General features: G+C 53.6%; 1 protein-coding gene across 3 annotated transcripts in view; it reads right to left on the reverse strand.

Moving 5' to 3' along the window:
* The window catches only part of AFAP1 (actin filament associated protein 1), a 149,391-nt gene that overhangs the window by 27,093 nt on the left and 103,858 nt on the right, over nt 1-18,440 (reverse strand). For all 3 annotated transcript variants that reach the window (XM_055589187.1, XM_055589189.1, XM_055589188.1), the window contains 3 exons: nt 14,444-14,593; nt 5,916-6,127; nt 1,006-1,151 (listed from right to left, as the gene is read on the reverse strand). In XM_055589187.1, the coding sequence (XP_055445162.1) occupies nt 1,006-1,151; nt 5,916-6,127; nt 14,444-14,593 (508 nt within the window). The remainder of the gene's footprint in view (nt 1-1,005; nt 1,152-5,915; nt 6,128-14,443; nt 14,594-18,440) is intronic.

Below are 18,440 nucleotides of genomic sequence, written 5' to 3' on the forward strand. Positions count from 1 at the left end.
ACACGACAGTTCAGTCAATAAAGCGCTTGTGTGTCCTGCCTGCCACGTCTCATAAATGTCAAAAAGACGTGGACCCAAGAGCGTTAATAAAAAATATCTACTCTCTGGCCCTTCACAGAAACAGGAAGAATTTCAATGCTTGACCATGGACGTCTCAAGTGAACCCACCACCTTCTTTTGCTACAAAGGCATGGTGCTGACCATGGTCACAGCACCTTGTTAAGCGACCACTTAAGACAGTACTAAGGTACCTGCCAATTTACCCCCCTGCCCCTGGTTCCTTCTGCATCACTGATGGAAATGCAAAGAAGAAGAATAATTTCTTAGTGTCATTATGGGAACAGTTTTGACCTTTGGGACTGCCTAAAAAGGGTTTTGAATACCCACAGTGGTCTGTGGACCATACTTTGAGAACTGCTGCATTAATTATCCTGGCCATGATTATGTGAAAGAAATACTCATTGTTTAAATGTTTTTATACATAACAGCCCTTAAAAAAAAAAAATCACACTGAAGTTTTAAAAGTATATGATTGATGGCTTTGAAAATGCAGTCCTTACTTATACAATAAGGAGAATTATTTCTGCTTTATAGAACTGTTTCCCTAATACAGGGGTCAGCAGACTACAGTCCATGGGTCAGATATGGCCCACTGCCTGTGTGTGCAAATAAAGTTTTATTGGCACGCAGCCATGTCCATTCATTTATGTGTGTGACCGCAGTGGCAGAGCTGAGCAGTTTTAACATTTGGTCTGCAAAGCCAAAAATGTTACTGTCATGCCTTTTGCACAAAAAGCTTGCCAAACCCTGTTCTAATAGAAAACACAGATGGTTGAAATGACAAATATTTCACCAAAATCTGCATTAATACAGAAAAGAAGAGTCTTCAGTTGTCTTTCTTTTTTTCCCCCTTTAAAGCTATATACTTACATAAAAGGGGAAAAATTAGGGAAAAGAATAAAGTTGTTTAACTTCAGTGCCGTTTCTCACGGCAGAGGACCTTACCAGAAGGTCTGCTTGGCCGTCTGAATGACGTTCGCGGACATCTCCACGTCTATGTAGTCATAGTGCAGGGCCCCAGGGTCTGTCGAGGACCCTGTCTCAGCCAGCAGAATCCCAATCCATCTGCCCATGTCTTCAGAAGAAGATGCCTGGTGAGGGGAAGAGGCGGAAAGAGCATTTTATGTAACAGTATGGTTTTCACACTTTCATAAAGTGTCAGTAAAGCGACAACACGACAGGAGAGGCGCTTAACACGGGGCGTGTGCAGACGCGGACGGCGGCGACGACGCAGTCACCGCCCGCGCCACGGGATCAACCCCGCCTTCACGCGAGGCCTGAATGCAGAAGCTGCACCATGATTATGCCCCGGGAAATAAAAACCAGAGGTACTAAAGGCCTCCCAATTATTTTGGGGAAAGGCACTAGGGTGTAAGACGTAGAAGCTAATGGGATTATGTAAATCTCAGCCACAGGAAGCTGTTTAGAAAGCCTCCTGAGTTTGGCAATAAAAGCCGGGCAGCAGGAGGAGCCTCTCCAGCCACAGGCGCCTGACCTGGACAGCGTGTCAGGCCTCGGCCACTGTGGCATCCACGTTGCTGACCAGGAGCCCCTGTTGTGGTCTCTGGCGTGCGCCTGCAGTACCAATTCTATCCCCCAACTGGACGGCACAGTAAATCACCCACCTCCATTTTCACAGTAGCTGTGTGGACACAGGTGTAGTTGTGTTGACGAGCACTGGGCTGCTTTGTGCATGCTATTTTTTTTTTTTTTTTTAGGATATTTCAAATGCTCCCCAAATGTCATCTGCCTGATTTACAAGTCTGAAATAGATCTTCAAGATTCAGTGCATTAAAATTCTAAGCTGCCCCTGTTATGTGATTCAGAAGGTCAATTACGTGACGTTCATACTAGCATTTCAAATGTCTAAATACTTTCGTTAATCAAATATGGGAGCAATGTTTAAAGTTTATGGGAAACAGAGTTATGAGGTACCTGAATGTGAAAGAAAAATAATTTTTTAAAGTTTTTGTAAAACTTACAGAATTTTTATATAAAGAAAGATGTATGAGTTGAGCCTAAACACTTAAAGAAAAGTGGGTTTTCAACACCGTAACCTGGACGAGTTGAACATGGATCAGAGCACAGGCAAGCACATATACCCCGCGGTGGGCACACAACCTCTCAGGGGAGGAGCGCTTGAGGAGGGACTGTGTGCCGATGGAGTTGGTCAGCGATGCTGTTCAAGCGACAGACCACGCCTGGCCAGTGTCGTATGCGGCCACCAGACAGAGTGAAGGGGTCCCAACTGTGTGCCTCGCAGAGAGCAGGATGTAACCAACGTCTGCTAAGCTGAAATGAACACCTGGTTACTAGAAAGAAATCACAAATAGGTTCTCTTCACTGGTCTTCTGCTCTTCCCCTTCTATGTCAAGAATATCTGTGACTGATCCTCTAGCCATGCATCCATAACTATTTCATCTAAGCATTTTTAAAAGCATTTTAATACAATATCTAAGATGTTGTGGATACTATTACACTCTTAACTATTTTCCTCATTGTTCATTTTCAGAAATTTCCTCAGACTTTTAACAACTATCTCAGTGGATATAGTGGATATAATATACTGAATTTAAAACACTAGTTACGATCTTGTGGCTTTTAGTGGATAAATAGGTAGAGATTGGGCTTCCCTGGTGGCTCAGCTGGAAAAGAATCTGCCTGCGATACGGGAGACCTGGGTTCAATCCCTGAGTTGGGACAATATCCTGGAGAAGGGAAAGGCTACCCACTCCAGTATTCTGGCCTGGAAAATTCCATGGACTGAATAGTCCATGGGGTCGCAGAGTCGGAAACGACTGAGCACCTTTCACTTTCACTTTCAGGTAGAGATGTGAGTGTAAACATATATGGGCTTCCCTGGTGGCTCAGATGGTAAAGACTCCGCCTGCAATGCAGGAGACCGGGGTTTGATCCCTGGGTCAGGAAGATCCCCTGGAGAAGGGAATGCAACCCACTCTAGTATTCTTGCCTGGAGAATTCCATGGACAGAGGAGCCTGGCGGGCTACAGTCCATGGGGTCACAAAGAGCTGAGCACAGCTGAGCAACTCACACTATTACCACTACTACACGTGTACACATACATATGCATGTGTGTAATACGTGTAACAAACATGCCTGAACACATGTACGTATAAATATACACACAGTTTCCTACGACACCCCAGTAACTTTGAGCACACCTGCCACCCAGATGCTGGCTTCTAAGTACTACCATCCACCAGGAGGAGTCCCCTAGAGCTCTCTGGACCGTGGCTGATTCCAACAGGCCTGGGGTGGGAAAAGTCCGAGATGAGCCTGGAATATCTTGGTGCATCATAATATGAGGAAGGAGCTCACAGAACGACGGGAGCTTCAGTGTCTATTTCAGGGACACAGCAGAGGTCATATAGCTGGAAGGGCTTTCCACTGACCAACTCTGTTAATCTGACCAGGATAAATCCCGACAACAAAGGATTATACTCAGTGATTAGAACAATAATCTCTGACCCCTTGCTGATATATAAACATACATGAGTGAATGAAATTGTGACTAATTAAATGAGAGGAAGGGAAATCTCCCTGACAGTAGAGACCAACTACCAAATGTTCAGGGAATAATGGAATTAGGAAGTCACTTAGCAACTGCTTCAGGCAAGACTTACTCTCCAATGCTGAAAGTCAGCGGGGAAAACTGTGCGTGGTAGGACATCTCAAAGAATCTTCCCACAAGAAGCTTGTTAAAGACAAACGGGAAACACAGCAACTCTGCGGTGGGGAAGCCGTGCAGACGACCCGCCCACAGGCTCAGAGTTAACACCAGTCGCGGGGCAGACTGACGGCTGTCCTGCACACCGCACCACTGCTTCCACGGGCCCTGCCAAGCGTGCCGACCCCACATGCAAATGTCCATGAAAACAGCAGACATCCCCAGACTGAGGGATCTTCTACATGATAACTGCTCTGTACCATGCCCAGTATCAATGTCATGAAACCAGACAGAGAAAGCCAAAGAGACTGCAGCCCAGGGCAGTACCACCCGGCGTTTCCTTCTGCTCACAAGGGACATCACTGGGACAACCGGGGGAATCTGATTAAAATCTGTGAGTCAGATGATTGTATTGCGTGAGGGTGAATTCCCTGGTTTTGATGATTACGGAGTGGTTTTGGTAAAGGAATGCTCTCGTTTTTTAGCAAATTCACCCTGAAGTGTTTAGGGAAAGAGGGGCAACATGTCTGTCAAAGGTCCTGAAAAAACATACAGAGAGAAAAGAGAGGTGGGAGAGACCATGCAAGAGATACCAAACGTGGCAGCATGTTGGTATCTGGGGCTGTGGGTAAAGGGTGCGTGGAATTATGTGTACTGTGCTCACAACTTTCTCTCAGAAGTTCGGATAAAATGGTCTTAGAAAGTGTACAGAATACGATTTTACTGCCTGCATCACTGCATTTCCTTAACTGATTCAGGCAGACTCTGCTTATGCTGGAACGCTGAGCGTGGTTACTTTTCTGAGTGTGTGTGTTTGCTTCCACACCTAGAATAGGGAAAAACAATGAAACACAACCACCATCTTGCGGGGACATGAGGCTGCACATGCAGGGCGGGGAGCAGAGACAGACAGGGTCCTGCTCACCCAGCCCCTCCCTGCCCCGCCCCGCCCCGGGGCCTCCTGTCTCCACCCGGAGTCCAGGCCAGAGGCTCCCTTTCCACCCCTGAACCCAGCGTGCGCCAGCCCACGCCTTCCTGACCTCGCACTCCCGTCAGACCCGCTGCCCAGGCTCTCATGGGACACCTGCGTTGCTCCACACCAAGAGTACAGGTTCCTCATTTACGCTTTCAGCTTTTTTCTGCCGCCATCCGCCCCGCAGCGTTCAGCCCGTATAAATGCTCACCAAGCACACCAACCATAGCCTGGTGCTCGTTTCAGACAAATAAAGAAGCCAAGAGAGAAAAGCAGATTGGGTTGTGATCACAGTCTGCAACAGAACCAAGACTGGGGCCCAGACACCCCAGCCCCAGCCAGGCCTGCTTCCCTTCTGTGAGGTCAGCCACCGCGGTGGGCTCGGACCTTTGACCTATGACCTCAACCCATCCAAACCATCGGGCAAGGAGCTCGTGGGAGGAAGAACTATGATGTTAATCATTTTTTGCCCTCACGCCCCCCAAAAAAGCAGTCTCTGAAACAAACTCCTATCTCCTACCAAGACCTTCTAGGTTGGCTAACTGGCCACTTCCTCCACTGGCCAGCATCACTGCAGCCATTTAGAATCTGGCTCTGCATCTGATTGGGCTTCCCTGGTGGCTCAGAGGGTAAAGAATCTGGGTGCCAAGCAGGAGACCTGCGTTCGACTCCTTGGTTGGGAAGATCCCCTGGAGAAGGGACTGGCAACCCATTCCAGTATTCTTGCCTGGAGAATTCCATTGACAGAGGAGCCTGGACACAGGAGCCTGGCGGACAATGGTCCGTGGGGTCGCAAATAGTTGGACACGACTAAGCGACTAACACACACACTGATTAATTTTGAACACACATTGGCCATTTTACCAAATCCAAAAAATCCTTATTTCTATCGACTGTACAACATAAATATACTTACACATACACTGGAAATTCTACACTCTATTTATGTATACATATATGTGTGTACACATATGTATGTATACATATGTATACAGATTTGTGTGTATCTTTGTAGCTTATTCATGTTAATGCTAAGTGGAAAAAAAAAACAAAGGAAAAAAATATTTGAATTAATAGAGAAGCAGAAAATAATAATAGACCAGAAACAAAAATTTTAAATTTTAAAAATGAAAGCTTTTAGTGTGTAAAGAAGAAATTAGTTTTAATTGCCTTTCCCTGCAACTGGTCCCTACCTCCAACACGGCCACCTCCTGGCCATTGCGAAGCAGCCGGAAGGTCAGCGGGTGCTTGGAGTCCAGGCCTGGGATGACCTCGCAGCCACGCAGCGGGATGGAGGCGATGTGCGTCTTCAGGTCGGCCCTGTCCTTGTGCAGGATGAGCTTGTTGTCCTTGACTCGGCACCAGCGCTCCCGCCAGCGGCTGTTGGAAAGCACGTTCAGGTAGCCTGCAACCAAGGACAGCGGCCATCAGCCTGATAGGAGGGAGGCGCCCGAGGAGGGAAAGAACCAGGGAGCCTGCACGGAGAGCGGCCGTCAGTCCCTGGGAGGGAGGCCCCCGAGGAGGGAAGGAAACAGGGAGCCTGCAAGGAGAGCGGCCATCAGCCCCCCAGGAAGGAGGCCCCCGAGGAGGGAAGGAACCAGGGAGCCTGCACGGAGAGCCGCCATCAGCACCCCGGGAGGGAGGCCCCCGAGGAGGGAAGGAACCAGGGAGCCTGCAGGGAGAGCGGCCGTCAGTCCCTGGGACAGACATGCCTGAGGCATCAGTGAGGAGAGAACAAGCCCCGCATGCCGCACACCGCAAGCGCAGGCTGCTGGGACGAGAGGGGCCACCACCACGAGGCGACCGCTCCCATCAGCTCCAGGGGCCGGGACAGCCCAGACCTCCCCGGAGCCCGACACTCCGCACTGCATGATGTGGCTGAGCACCAGCTCCCGGATGCCTTCGGGACCCCGGAGCCCGACCAGGTGTGTGACAGCTCGCTGAGGCATCGGTGGGTGGAAGGAGAGAGGGGATGAGGCCACACAGCTGTCCTCAAAAAGCTAAGGGGCCTCACCCAGGAAAGTGTCCGGGTTCATTCCAAGTAAGCTGCAAAGGACACAGCTAGGGAAAAGCCCCGGGTGGCGGATTCCGGCTTCCCACGAGGAATGAAACTATCTGCAAAGGGAAGCTTTCCAGGCAACAGGCGGCCTGGGGAGGTGGTGAGCTCCCCACCGCTGGAGGATTCCAGCAAATGACCGCAGGTCTTCAGGATGAGACTCCTGCCCAGAGAACAGACACACCCTTCCTCGGCCCTCTGATGGGAGGATCTGCTGAGGTCTGAGGGCCTGGGTCTGACGCACGTGGAAGCCCGCCATCCACGTCTCTGGGGCTGCCCTGTATCAGCGCAGTACGGATGGAATGGGGTGGAATTACAAGAGCTCTTGTCATGTTTTAATCTCCTCAAACACTAGTAACCCATCATTTTCATTCGCCACAAACATACAATGCATTTTTCTACAAGCAGCAAGGAACGAAAAACAGATATCACCGGGTGGCAGCGACTTCTAACCCGTCCACAGGACTGTGCCTGCGAGAGGGAGGCAGCGAGGGAAGCAGCACGCGGAAGGCAGGTCAAGGAGGAAGAAGAGAATCAAGGGTTCCTTAGGTTATCCGGCTGCTCTCAACTCATACACACACATACACACACACACACACATGTGCACACATATGTAAACACACATGCACAATCACACATGCACAACTCAAAAAAGAGGGTCCTTCCTTGGTGGTGCAGTGGTTAAGAATCCGCCTGCCAGTGCAGGGGACACAGGTTCATTCCCTGCTCTGGGAAGACTCCACGTGCCCGAGCGCGGCTGAGCCCGTGTGCCATAAACAACCGAGCCTGCGCACCGCAACTACCGAGACCGCGTGCTGCAACTGCTGACATCTGAGCGCCCAGAGCCCGTGCTCTGCAATGAGAGAAGGTGCTCTCAGGCAACGCTGCCACGAGAAGCCACCTCCACGAGAAGCCACCGGCATGGGAAGCCCCCGCACTGCACGAAGGGCATCCCTGCTCGCCGCAACTGGAGAAAGCCTGCACAAAGCACTGAAGACCTAGCACAGCCAAGAAACAAATAGATAGACTTTCAATAAATACATCCTTTCTGACCCCCGTTATTTTTAAATGTCTTCCCAAAGGCAATTTGGACCATGCTTTTTGCTTCTTTTCTCTTCGACACCTTACACCCTTTGTTAGCAATGGATCAACACTATAAAGGCAAAAACCAAAGGAAAATAAAAAACCAAACATATTTTCAGGGCCCAGAATGGTGCTTCCTATTTTCCATATAAATATTACTATAAATAATTGCTCGGAGAGTTTACTGGGGAGACACTTAACAGTACTTAAAGGTCCACATTCCTGAATGTGATGCCAGTTCTCCCAGTATATTACCCTAAAGGGCGCCGGGAACTGAAACCTCAGTTTTGCGACACGAGCTGCCATATCTGTAAAATTACAGAGAAAATGGAGAAGCGAGTCCCAGCTCAAGGGCCTGGGACTCAAAGCCCCCTATATTTTACACACTGAAGGGGCGTGAAGACAGGCTGGGGAAGCAGAGTTCACAAAGGGGAGGAGGGAGGTCATGCCTGATCCTGTTCACGGCCTCCCAGCAAAGACCCACCTGAGGTTCTTCAGAGAGCCAAAGATGGCAGAGAAAGAGCTTCAGTTTTCATCTGGAAAGCAGTATTTGTTAAGCGGCCCGGTTCTCACACACATTCTTTTGTAAGCTCTCCTTAAAAACACACAGTCAGACATAATACCCGAACATCCAAGGGGTGGCTATTAGAACTATTTACTGTCTCCCTGATATCACCTATAAGTCATCAATCACGCTGAAGGCCTGTCTTTGGACTTGTATGGAAACAGCTGCCAATTGGATCCACTGTGTGTGCGTTCGGGTGTGAATGGATACACAGGATGGCCGACGGACAGCAGGACAGTGTGTGTGATTAAGAAGAAATAAGCTGAAGCCTGGGGCAGCTCAGCTGCCTGAGCCTGCCTGGGCACACGTTTGCAAGGGCTCTGGGGCGCAGGGCACTGGGGGGGCGCAGTCACCCCGCCACCCCGGGGCCAACAGAGTGCAGGCTCACATGTAGCCAGGGCATGTTCTCACCTGGGCCTTGGGAGGTGTGGGGAGCTCCTCAGGCCTGGAGAAGCGGGGAGCACGGCAAACTGAGACTTGGGACGTCTAGGAACCTGATCACAGGAAACCTCAGACGCTATTGTAGGGACCTGGCCTTGACGCAGAAGATGGCGGGGAGGGACGGTGAAGGAAGAGAAGTGAAAAGTTTCTGGAGGACTTTAGGCACGTCTGGCTTGCCAGGAGCAGTGCCAGGACTCCTCTGGCCTTCCACGGGGCTTAGAATCCTCAGGAGTTTAGAATCACCGCACGGGCGCACCTGTCCCGGCGCAGGGCTGGGGAGGTGTGTGTGTGCGGCGTGCCGCAGCTTCTGAGCATGGCCCGGCCTGCCAAGAGAACGACCCAACCCGTGGAGCGGCGGAGGGGCCCGCCTTCCCTGACCGAGTCACCACATGCTGTGAATTTCTCAACATGCGAGTCACAGGAGGAATGATTACGCTGGGCAGATTCACACTTTATTTAGAGCGTGACTTCACAGGCAATTACCATATTTTAACGCCTTCCTCATCTTTAGTTACAGTGCCCAAAAGGGAAAAGTGAAATGAGAACCAAAGTGGGTAAGAGGCCTGTCTCTGTAAACAGCAAGCGCCACGGAAACGAGCCCACATCTGGCTCGTGGCCTCCCCGCCAGGCTCACCGGCTGCTCCCAAGAGGCGGCCCTCATTCCTACTTCCTGCGTGGGGAGAGGCCACGCAGGGACACGGCAGGCGGCCCATCTGAGGCCTCTGGAGCCAGAGGGCAGGCCCCGTGTCCCCTAAGAGTCTTCTTCCCACTCCCCCCTCACACACACACACACACACCACCCCCACACACACAGACAGGCAGGCAGACAGACAGACACACACACACGGCCAGTCTGTGATGGGATCACTGCCAGCCCCCCACTCCACCACACACACACACACACACACAGCACATGCACACACACACAGAGCATACACGTGCACATACACACACACGGCCAGTCTGTGACAGGATTGCTGCCAACACAGGACCTGTCCACCCCGAGACGGTCAGCCCGAGCAGACACCCGCCACCAGGGGGCACCAAGGAGCAGCCAGGGCCGGGCACAGGCTGGCCTTGGTCACTTCAGTGCCCTGCTGGTAAGGCAATGCCAGAATCCTTTGATTTTTCTTGCTTGTTTGTTCCCACTTATCATGTCATGGTGAGAAGTTACTGTATCTGAACAATTTGCAAAGTTCCGTTTGATGTTTTGAGACTGTCTTTGCTCCGAATCCTGAAGAAAGAACTCTTGAAGGCTGTTTATAAGAGCGTGGTGGCAAGCGTGCGCGCAGTTCCATGACGGCCTGAGGCTGACCCAACAGGCACAGCTTCGGGCTCAGGAGGAGGGGGCAGCTGCAGGCACCCGCGCATCCCGCTGTGCGCGGACCAGGAGGCTCCTGAGTCCCAGCCGCTGCAGAAGGGCAGGCAGGAGGCCTGGCTGAAGGGGGGCCAGGGTCCACTGCCTCCTTCTCTAGGACGGGGAAGGGTGGTGCTGCCCAGGGGACCTCTGTGCTATGGGCACACGTCTGTGGGGACTTCCACTGCTCCTCTCATCTCCGCAGGCCTCCATCTGTAACTGGCAGGGGGGAACAGGGCAGTCGAGGAGCAACAAGGGCTGCCAGAGGGAGGGCGGAAGGGGAGACCCGACGTCCAGACGCTGCCAACAGCTGACCCTGGCCCCACAGACACTGACGCCAGAACCTTCCCTCCACCCCAAGCGTGTGCCCTCCAGGGGGCACACGGGCCCAAGAGCTCCAGACGCCCCTGACGTGGTGACAGACGCCAAGAATGCCTCCTGCCTCCCTCTCCCTCACTGAATGTTGCCTGATCTTTTGTGCCTGGATTACGATAAAAAGTGAGACATATAACCTTCCTGCATATCCACCGACAACTCTTGCTGAAAACATCAGAGTCACTGAACATTAGAGTTGGGAGGGGCCTGAGAAATAACCAGGAAGTCCCTCCAACTTGTCCAGGCTACACTGCCTCCAGGAAGGCCTCCATCCTGGCACCTGGGGCCCTTCCCTCGCATCAGTCTCTGTGTTCCTAGTGCAGACATTATCTGCGTCAGTCATCTACCTGGCTGACTATGTCGGCCTGCTTAGGCTTTTTCAGGTGAACACATGAATAATGGAGACCATGCACTGAGCGTAAATTGTGAAGTAGGCAATGTGCCTAATGTTTCATAATTTTACCTTCAATTTTAAGGAAAACAAAGTAATTTTGAGTATGAGCCCATTTCACAGGAAGAGAACCCGAGGCTCAGAGAATCTGCAATTTGCTTACGGTAATTATTCGGTCTACAAGTGTTTACTGAGGTGCTGTATCCCCGGCTCTTTGCTCGGTACTGGGGACAAAACTGGGTGGGGGGGGGGGGTGAATTCAACCTGCATCTTCATCTAGTAACTTAGAGGGAAAAGCTGGAAAATCCAACCGAGACAAGATTGTCAGAGGCCCTCAGCTGACTCAGCACAGGATGACGCGATTAGCATCATTAGTCCAAGGGTTCAAAACTCTCGCTGGGTGGCCTGCAGGGGTCCAGAGGAGGAGAAGGTGGACAGCTGAGAGGCCTGGGGGCTGGCCCAGACAGACAGAAAAGGGGTGGGGAAGAAAGAAAGACGCGAAACGCACATCTCCTGGGAACCACAGCTGAGCTTACACAGTGACGACGACGCTGGAACCCTGAGCGCTGGAGACGGGCAAGCAAAGGACACGGCAGTCTTTGCTCGGGGGCCACGTGCCTGTCTTGGACCAGCTTGGCTGAGTGACTGCTGGTGGAGCAGGCCTGGCTGATGCTGGCATAGCGCCCACCGACTGAGGGGGAGGGAGAGCTGGCTGGGTCGGGCAGAGCCGGGGGCGCGGCCAGCCAGGCAGTGTGGACCTGCAGAGGACCCTCTCCTAACCGCGGGCATTCCTCTGGTGCACCCAGAGGCCAGGGAAGAGATCTCAATTCAGCTCCCAGTCGCCCCCTCCCCAGGAGTGTCCCCTGTCCCCGGAACGGCCCCACCCTTCCTGCTGGCAAGGACAGCAGCTGCGCAGTCTCCTCGGGCAGGCTGGGCGGGGAGCCTTCATCCAGCAGCTTCTCCTGCCTGAGGGCTTGCAGCTGTTCTAACATCATGGTACACAGTCACTCTCCCCCTGGGTTTCTGTGCAGAGTCCTCTCCTGTGCCCTGGCCCAGCCAAGAACTGCATGATCATTTTAAGACCATGTGGACAGAGTGTTCCCTTAGTACAGGTGACAGGTGTCCACTCAGAGCCTGGTGGAAACCCACACGGGCTATAGACCCCCACGACTGCCTCACCGCAACTGCGCCGTCCAGCACGCCCCTCCCCCCCACCCCCCCAGCTGTTAACAGAAGTCACGAAGGTGGCAAGCCCTGGGAGGGGCAGGAGGGGCAGGGCAGACCTGGGCTGCAAGACAGGCCCGCGGGCCAGCCCTGTCCTGCCCCCAGCTCCTGGGTGGCTCAGGACGAGCTCCACAGCCTTCCTCAGCTCAGCGTCCTCCCACACAGCGAGCGGCCTGGACCTCAAGTGGCCAAGTCCCCTTCCATACGAACATTTCTCATGAAAGAACCTCTCTTTCCTCCACTGGTCTAGAGCAGTTTTGAGAACAACAACAAAAAAAAAACACAAAGCTAAAATAGTAATCCCCTTTTGTTGAAGAATTCCCGTTTCCCACCTTAACCCCGAATTCCCATCATGGCTCCAGTGGCCAATGTAAGAGGAAACCAGCCCAGCCGCTAGGGCTGTGAGCTGCTCCAGGAAGGCAGAGGGCATGGCCCTGGCACCAACAATGCCCCCTCCCCGCATCCTTCCGCGAGCTCTGCCCGCTGGCTTAGCTTCTGCAGGGCGGCTGTGCTCCGTGCAAAGAACGTGGGTCAGTGCGCTCGCTTCTGTGACCCGACTGTCCGACGAGGGCCAAGCCAGGACCTCTGTGTGCACGGCGCTCCCAGACCCCTGGTCTCCTTTTGGGGTCACCACCTCCCCTCCCAGCTCAACCCACAAGCAGCCACTTCATGGGGGCCTCCCCGAGATGACGCCTCCACCCCGGGAGGCCCCACCACTGCCTGCCCGCTGTCTTCCGCTCCACACTCACTTCTGCACAACGGCCCAGGGGCTTCCTGTGTATCACGACTTCTCAGGACAATGCCTGTGAAAGTCAGGGGGAAGTTGTGAACCCACCCTGCCCGCCCCTCGGGAGGCACCCCCACCCCAAGTCTACCTGCCCCATGCTCCACAATCAACCCTTCCTCCCGACCAACACGGCTCCGGGCTCACACCGCCCTCTCAGCACAAGCCACGCCCTAGGATGGGGTATCAGCTGAATAAACTCATCTTTGTGTGTGTGGGGCCCAACTTGGGCACCAATGGGCAGCATCTAAGAGCTGTTTATCTCCTGGCATCACCAAATAACCTGACACCTGGACAGGAGAGGCTCGGCCAGAGAGGGAGAGAGGGTGGAACAGGGAGCACGCACACAGGCGTCGCAGCGCTGGCCCTGAGGGACAGCAGCCCATGAGCCGCGGCCACTGAAAAGCACAGCTCACTCTCCGTTTTCTTAAAGAGCGAATGTCTACCTTTCAGCCTCTGAAGACTTTCCACGTAGAAGAGTCGCCTAACTCTCGGGAGCGTGGTTGCCTAGGAAACACCACACGGACAGTCCCACTTCTGCAGGGAGATGGTCCCCGACACTGTCCCATCCAGGCCACGTCCCCACCAGACTCTCCCGTGGCTGACCTGGCTCCCCCTCGGGTTTGTGACCACAAGCCAGACATCACACACTTGTCTCTGACTCCTTGCTTCAGGCCAGCCCTCTGCCACTAGACCGGATATGGTTTTCTCTGCAGATTCCTCTCCCGTGCCCTGGCCCAGCCGAGCAGGGGCAGTAGGGGAGTCTCAGCCATCACCACCACCTCCCTGGTGCTTCCCCGGCCTCGCCAATAAGGGCTGCCCAGAGACCCCTTACTGGACCAAGACCGGTGGGGGGAGCCCCGGCCTCACCAACAAGGGCTGCCCAGAGACCCCTTACTGAACCAAGACCGGTGAGGGGAGCCCCAGCCTCGCCAACAAGGGCTGCCCAGAGACCTCTTACTGGACCAAGACCGGCGAGGGGAGCGGGGTCAGCCAGCCCGACTGAGTCTGAGGCGCAGAGCGTTCCTTGAAAGCTGAGTTGCAGGACTTCAGGCTAAGTGGGGAGCCGCTGGGGATTGTGTAGACGTATTTACATACCTGGCACACCTCTGCTGGCCAGCCGCACACACACACATTTCCCTCTAAAGCCACTTAAAAGGAATTTGGGAGAGCCTCGTGGGATCAAACAGAGACTCTGTTTTTCACCTTGAGAGAACCTCAGAGGTCTCATCTCAAACCCTTGCAAGGGCTTCATTAATAAGCAGTGTAAAAAAAATAAATTAAAAAAAAATAGCAGTGAAAATGTAATCCGTTCCCTCAGCTTAACCGATCACAATCCCAACCAACGAGACTCAGATGAACGCAATACAGAGGTCACCCGCAGAGGGTCTCCGTGCTCAGGGAAGGGGCGGATCTGGTAATACAGCCCCCCGCCCCTGTCTCACCACACGTCGGCACGTCTTCCTCTGCCGAGGAGGTCTGCTCGTCCGTCGACGGCTTTTTCTTTCCCAAACCGATGATCTTGGTGATTTTTTTCCCAGTGACTTTAGACACAGTTCCCTTGGCCTCTGATTTGGAACTTTTTTTCCTCTTAACTGTGAAGAAAAAAGATAATGACAAAAAGGCATGTTTCAATGGTAGACTTTAATGGAGAAAAAAAAAAAAATCAAAATAAAGCATGCATCGTGGCCAACTTTCTTTCCCCGAATTTTCACTCATCGAGTACCTGCTTTGTGTCTGCGATTCTAGAGTCTAGAAAACACAGCACAAACAGGAGCTCCCAGGAAGCTTGTGTTCTAGAGGGGGATGAGCATGCACACACGAGCTCACACACACGTGTACACACCCACACACACCCCTGGGGGAGGCTTCACAATGGCAAGGCCTCTGTAGACCTGAGGCAGGGTTACGCAGCAGAGGGACCGAGCAGTCAGGAGCTAAACACAAGGCTGCGTCTGTGCAGAAACCCCGGGCAGAGCCGTCCGGGCGGGAAGAGCATCAGCTCTCGTAGAGCCTGTGACGCCAGAAGGGACAGAAGGCAGGCTGGACGCCCACATCCTGGGCGGCACAGGGCGCGGCCTGGCAGGTGGAGGGGGCGGTCCTCGGGGAGCCTCGGCCAGCCCCTCGCCAACCTGTCGGGCTCGCATCCCAGCCCCAGCCCTGTGGGTTCTGTCTGGCTGGCAGGGCTCAGTTGTACGCATAAAACTCATGACTGTTTTGCACAAAGATGACCTCTGGCTTCCCCTGGAAAACTGGAAGATCCAGCCACTCTGAACCCACAGTTTGGTAAGTGATGGCGGGTAGGGGCAGGGCCCGAGACCCAGCGGCTGTGCGTGAGGACCGACGTGCCTGGCTGACCACAGCCCCGGGCCCCCCAGCAGACTGAGCGCCGGCCACCGGCTGCTCTCCCGTGCCTGACCCACACCGGCCATCTGCTCTCTCCAGCCCCTGCGGGCTTGGTCCACAACCTCCAACAGAATCACAGGGTGGGGACCAGGTGCAGACCGGGGTGGACAAAGAGGATCCTCCAGGACCGACAGCACCTCTGGGAAGTGAGCCGTCACCGGGGGCTATTCTGTGTCTGACCCTGGAGCCGCCGAGGGCCTCACAGGACACCGAGCCTCCAGGCGGGTCAGGTACAGCCGCCGAGGGCCTCACAGGACACCGAGCCTCCAGGCGGGTCAGGTACAGCCTCGCTCAGTGTGGATGAGCTGGGAGGGCCCCAGAGGCCCCCAGGGCATCAAGGCCAGACGCCATCACTGACTCCCGAGACCCCTCCCAACAGCCCCTTACCAGGCCTCTCCAGGAGGACCCCTCATCTCGCTATCTGTAACCCAGAAGGTGGCACAGACCCTTTGAAAAGGCAACGCAAGTCAAGCATTCCTTCAAGCATTCCTCTGCCCACAGAGATGGAGCACACACAACCACACGGGATCCGCAGAGAAAGAGGACTCGGATGTGAGACCATAAACCGTCGGCCTGATTACTACACCCGCCCTCTAAAAGTGGAGGCACTCGCTACTTCCTTCCCCCACGCCGGCCGCTCAGTGGGGCAGAGGGCCCCCCTTCTAGGTTCCACCCTGCCACCCACCCCATGTGCGTAACGGCCAGGCCCAGCCTCCTCGGGGCTCCGTGTCCCTTTTCCCCTCTCCCCGCCCTGACTCAGGGAGGTCCCTGAGGTCAGTCCCTGTGCTTGAACCCTGATTTCTTCTCCAGGAAGAAGGGACAGTTAACAGCGTCTGAAGGCAGGAGGAGTTACAATGTAGTTGAGCAAGAAGCCACACTACAGCGTGAACGGCACGATGGACAATGGCTGCGTCTCCCATGTCTCCCACATGGGAAGCCCTAACCCCCGTGCAGCTGTATTTGGACACGGGCCCCTCAGGAAGCACTGACGGTTAGGTGAGGTCTAAGGGTGGGGCCCTGGTCCGACAGGATTGGTGTCCTCGTGGGATGGGGGGCAAGGCCGCTTGAGGACCCAGTGAGGGGATGGCCATCTGCAAGCCAGCAAGGGGGCCACGACCGGCAGCCAACACCGGCAGCCACGACGGCACCTGGATCCTGGGCTTCCGGCCTCCGGGACTGTGAGAAATGCATCTCTGTCGTTTAAGCTGCACGGCCTGTGGCATCTCATTACGGCAGGCAGCCTGGGCTAAGACAAGCACATCTGTGCTATCTCACACGGACCAGGTCATGTTAGAAACACAGAAGACGGGGTGGTCACTCTGACCCCTCCTTATGCTCTCCCACCGCACGCAACCCCCTGTAAAATAAAGCACCAGGAACCTGCTTCCATCTCCCGATCTGAAGGCACAGCCCCTCCCCAGCTGCCGTCAGACATGGAATCCCTGGTTGCAATGCCCAAACCACTGATTTCAGTTCTACCAAACCCAAAGTGAAAGCGGCAGTGGGTGACCCTTCTTCGTGGTTTCTCAAGAGCGTCGAGACCATCTCTGACCAGAGTCCCACTCAAGCTAAGCTTTGATTAGGTCCTCTCAGCGAGGGCGCTCTGTGCTCAGAAGGCGCCTTCTGCAAAGCTCGGGAGCGTGAATCAGTCATTCCCTGCTAGGTGATGCGTGAGAAAGCTGAATCGTCAGACTGACTTGCAATCTGATGAGGATTTGCTACTGTTGGGAAAGCTCTTGCTGGACTCGACTACAAAGAAAAGACGTTAGCAAGGACCTTTAATTCTCTGAAAGCCCATGGATTGATTTTTTTGTTTGTTTTGTTTTTGCAAAAGCAGAAGGGAGGCCATCATTGGAAGAAAAAGCCAAAGCTGTAGAAACGGGAGAATATGTTGATAGAACAAGAATATGTGGATGGTATTCACATAGTAGAGTTACGAAGAAAAACCTAACAACTCAGAACTCTCCACTCAGACCTTGTGGAGGAGGGACAGTCCAGACAGCGGCACTGTGAAGCTGCGGAAGGGAGCGGGGAGGGGGCGCTGACAGCATGTTACAGCCATAAGTGCCGTAAGCCCAGGCGGGTCTCTGGTACCCATACCAGTGAGTCTAGGTGTTCTGACATTTAGTCAGGTGGGAGGAATGGGGACATGGGGCTAATGCCATCAGACTATTCACTTGCTTTACCATAATGCCACCTGGGGGCTTCCCAGGTGGCGCTAGAGGTAAAGAACCCACCTCCCAGTGCAGGAGACTTAAGAGATGTGGGTTCGATCCCTAGGTTGGGAAGATCCCCTAAGGAGGGCATGGCAATCCACTCCAGTATTCCTGCCTGGAGAATTCCATGGACAGAAGAGCCTGGTGGGCTACAGTCCATGGGGTCTCAGAGAGTTGGACATGACTGAAGCGACTTAGCACTTGCTAAGTCCACCAACAGACTCGTTAGCCCGTGATTAAATGGTAAACGCGTGCAGGGCTAGTTAGGGACAACCGTCGCTCCCACACAGATCAGCCCCAGGGACTCAATTCTCTTTTCTCACGTCAGCTGCAGTATCAGTAGCAACTCTACTAATTTACCCAAAATCACACCGCACTGGTTCATTACATGCCGGGGCCTGACACCTGGAAAGAAGCCACCAGAGTTTAGAGTCAATCCCTATGGCTCTGGTCACAGAGTCTGGCTTGTGTCCGTGTTCAGCTGAGAGTCTAACATTCTGGGGAAGCTGCAGGAGTTCGGAATTTCCTCCACGCAGCCAGCAGAGAAATCTGTCTGAGCTGACACATGGCTGGGATCAAAGGGGCTTTATTGGAATTTCTCAAGTGCAAATTGGCCAAGAGTGTGCAGCAAGGATAAAAGCTCGGGGAGCAGGTCAGAATGTACTTAAGCTATTAGCTTCCTTCAGTGGTTATCCACTGGGGGTCTGACTATATGCAAAGTTCCATGCCAGGCAGAAGTGTCTGAACCAAGGTCACCTTGACAGAGCAGAGAAGGCTGGTCCTGTTAAAAGGAAACGAGACCGTCAGATGCAGACACAGG

This window comes from Bubalus kerabau, chromosome 7 (genome assembly GCF_029407905.1).
Source record: "Bubalus kerabau isolate K-KA32 ecotype Philippines breed swamp buffalo chromosome 7, PCC_UOA_SB_1v2, whole genome shotgun sequence".
NCBI classification, from domain to species: domain Eukaryota; kingdom Metazoa; phylum Chordata; class Mammalia; order Artiodactyla; family Bovidae; genus Bubalus; species Bubalus kerabau.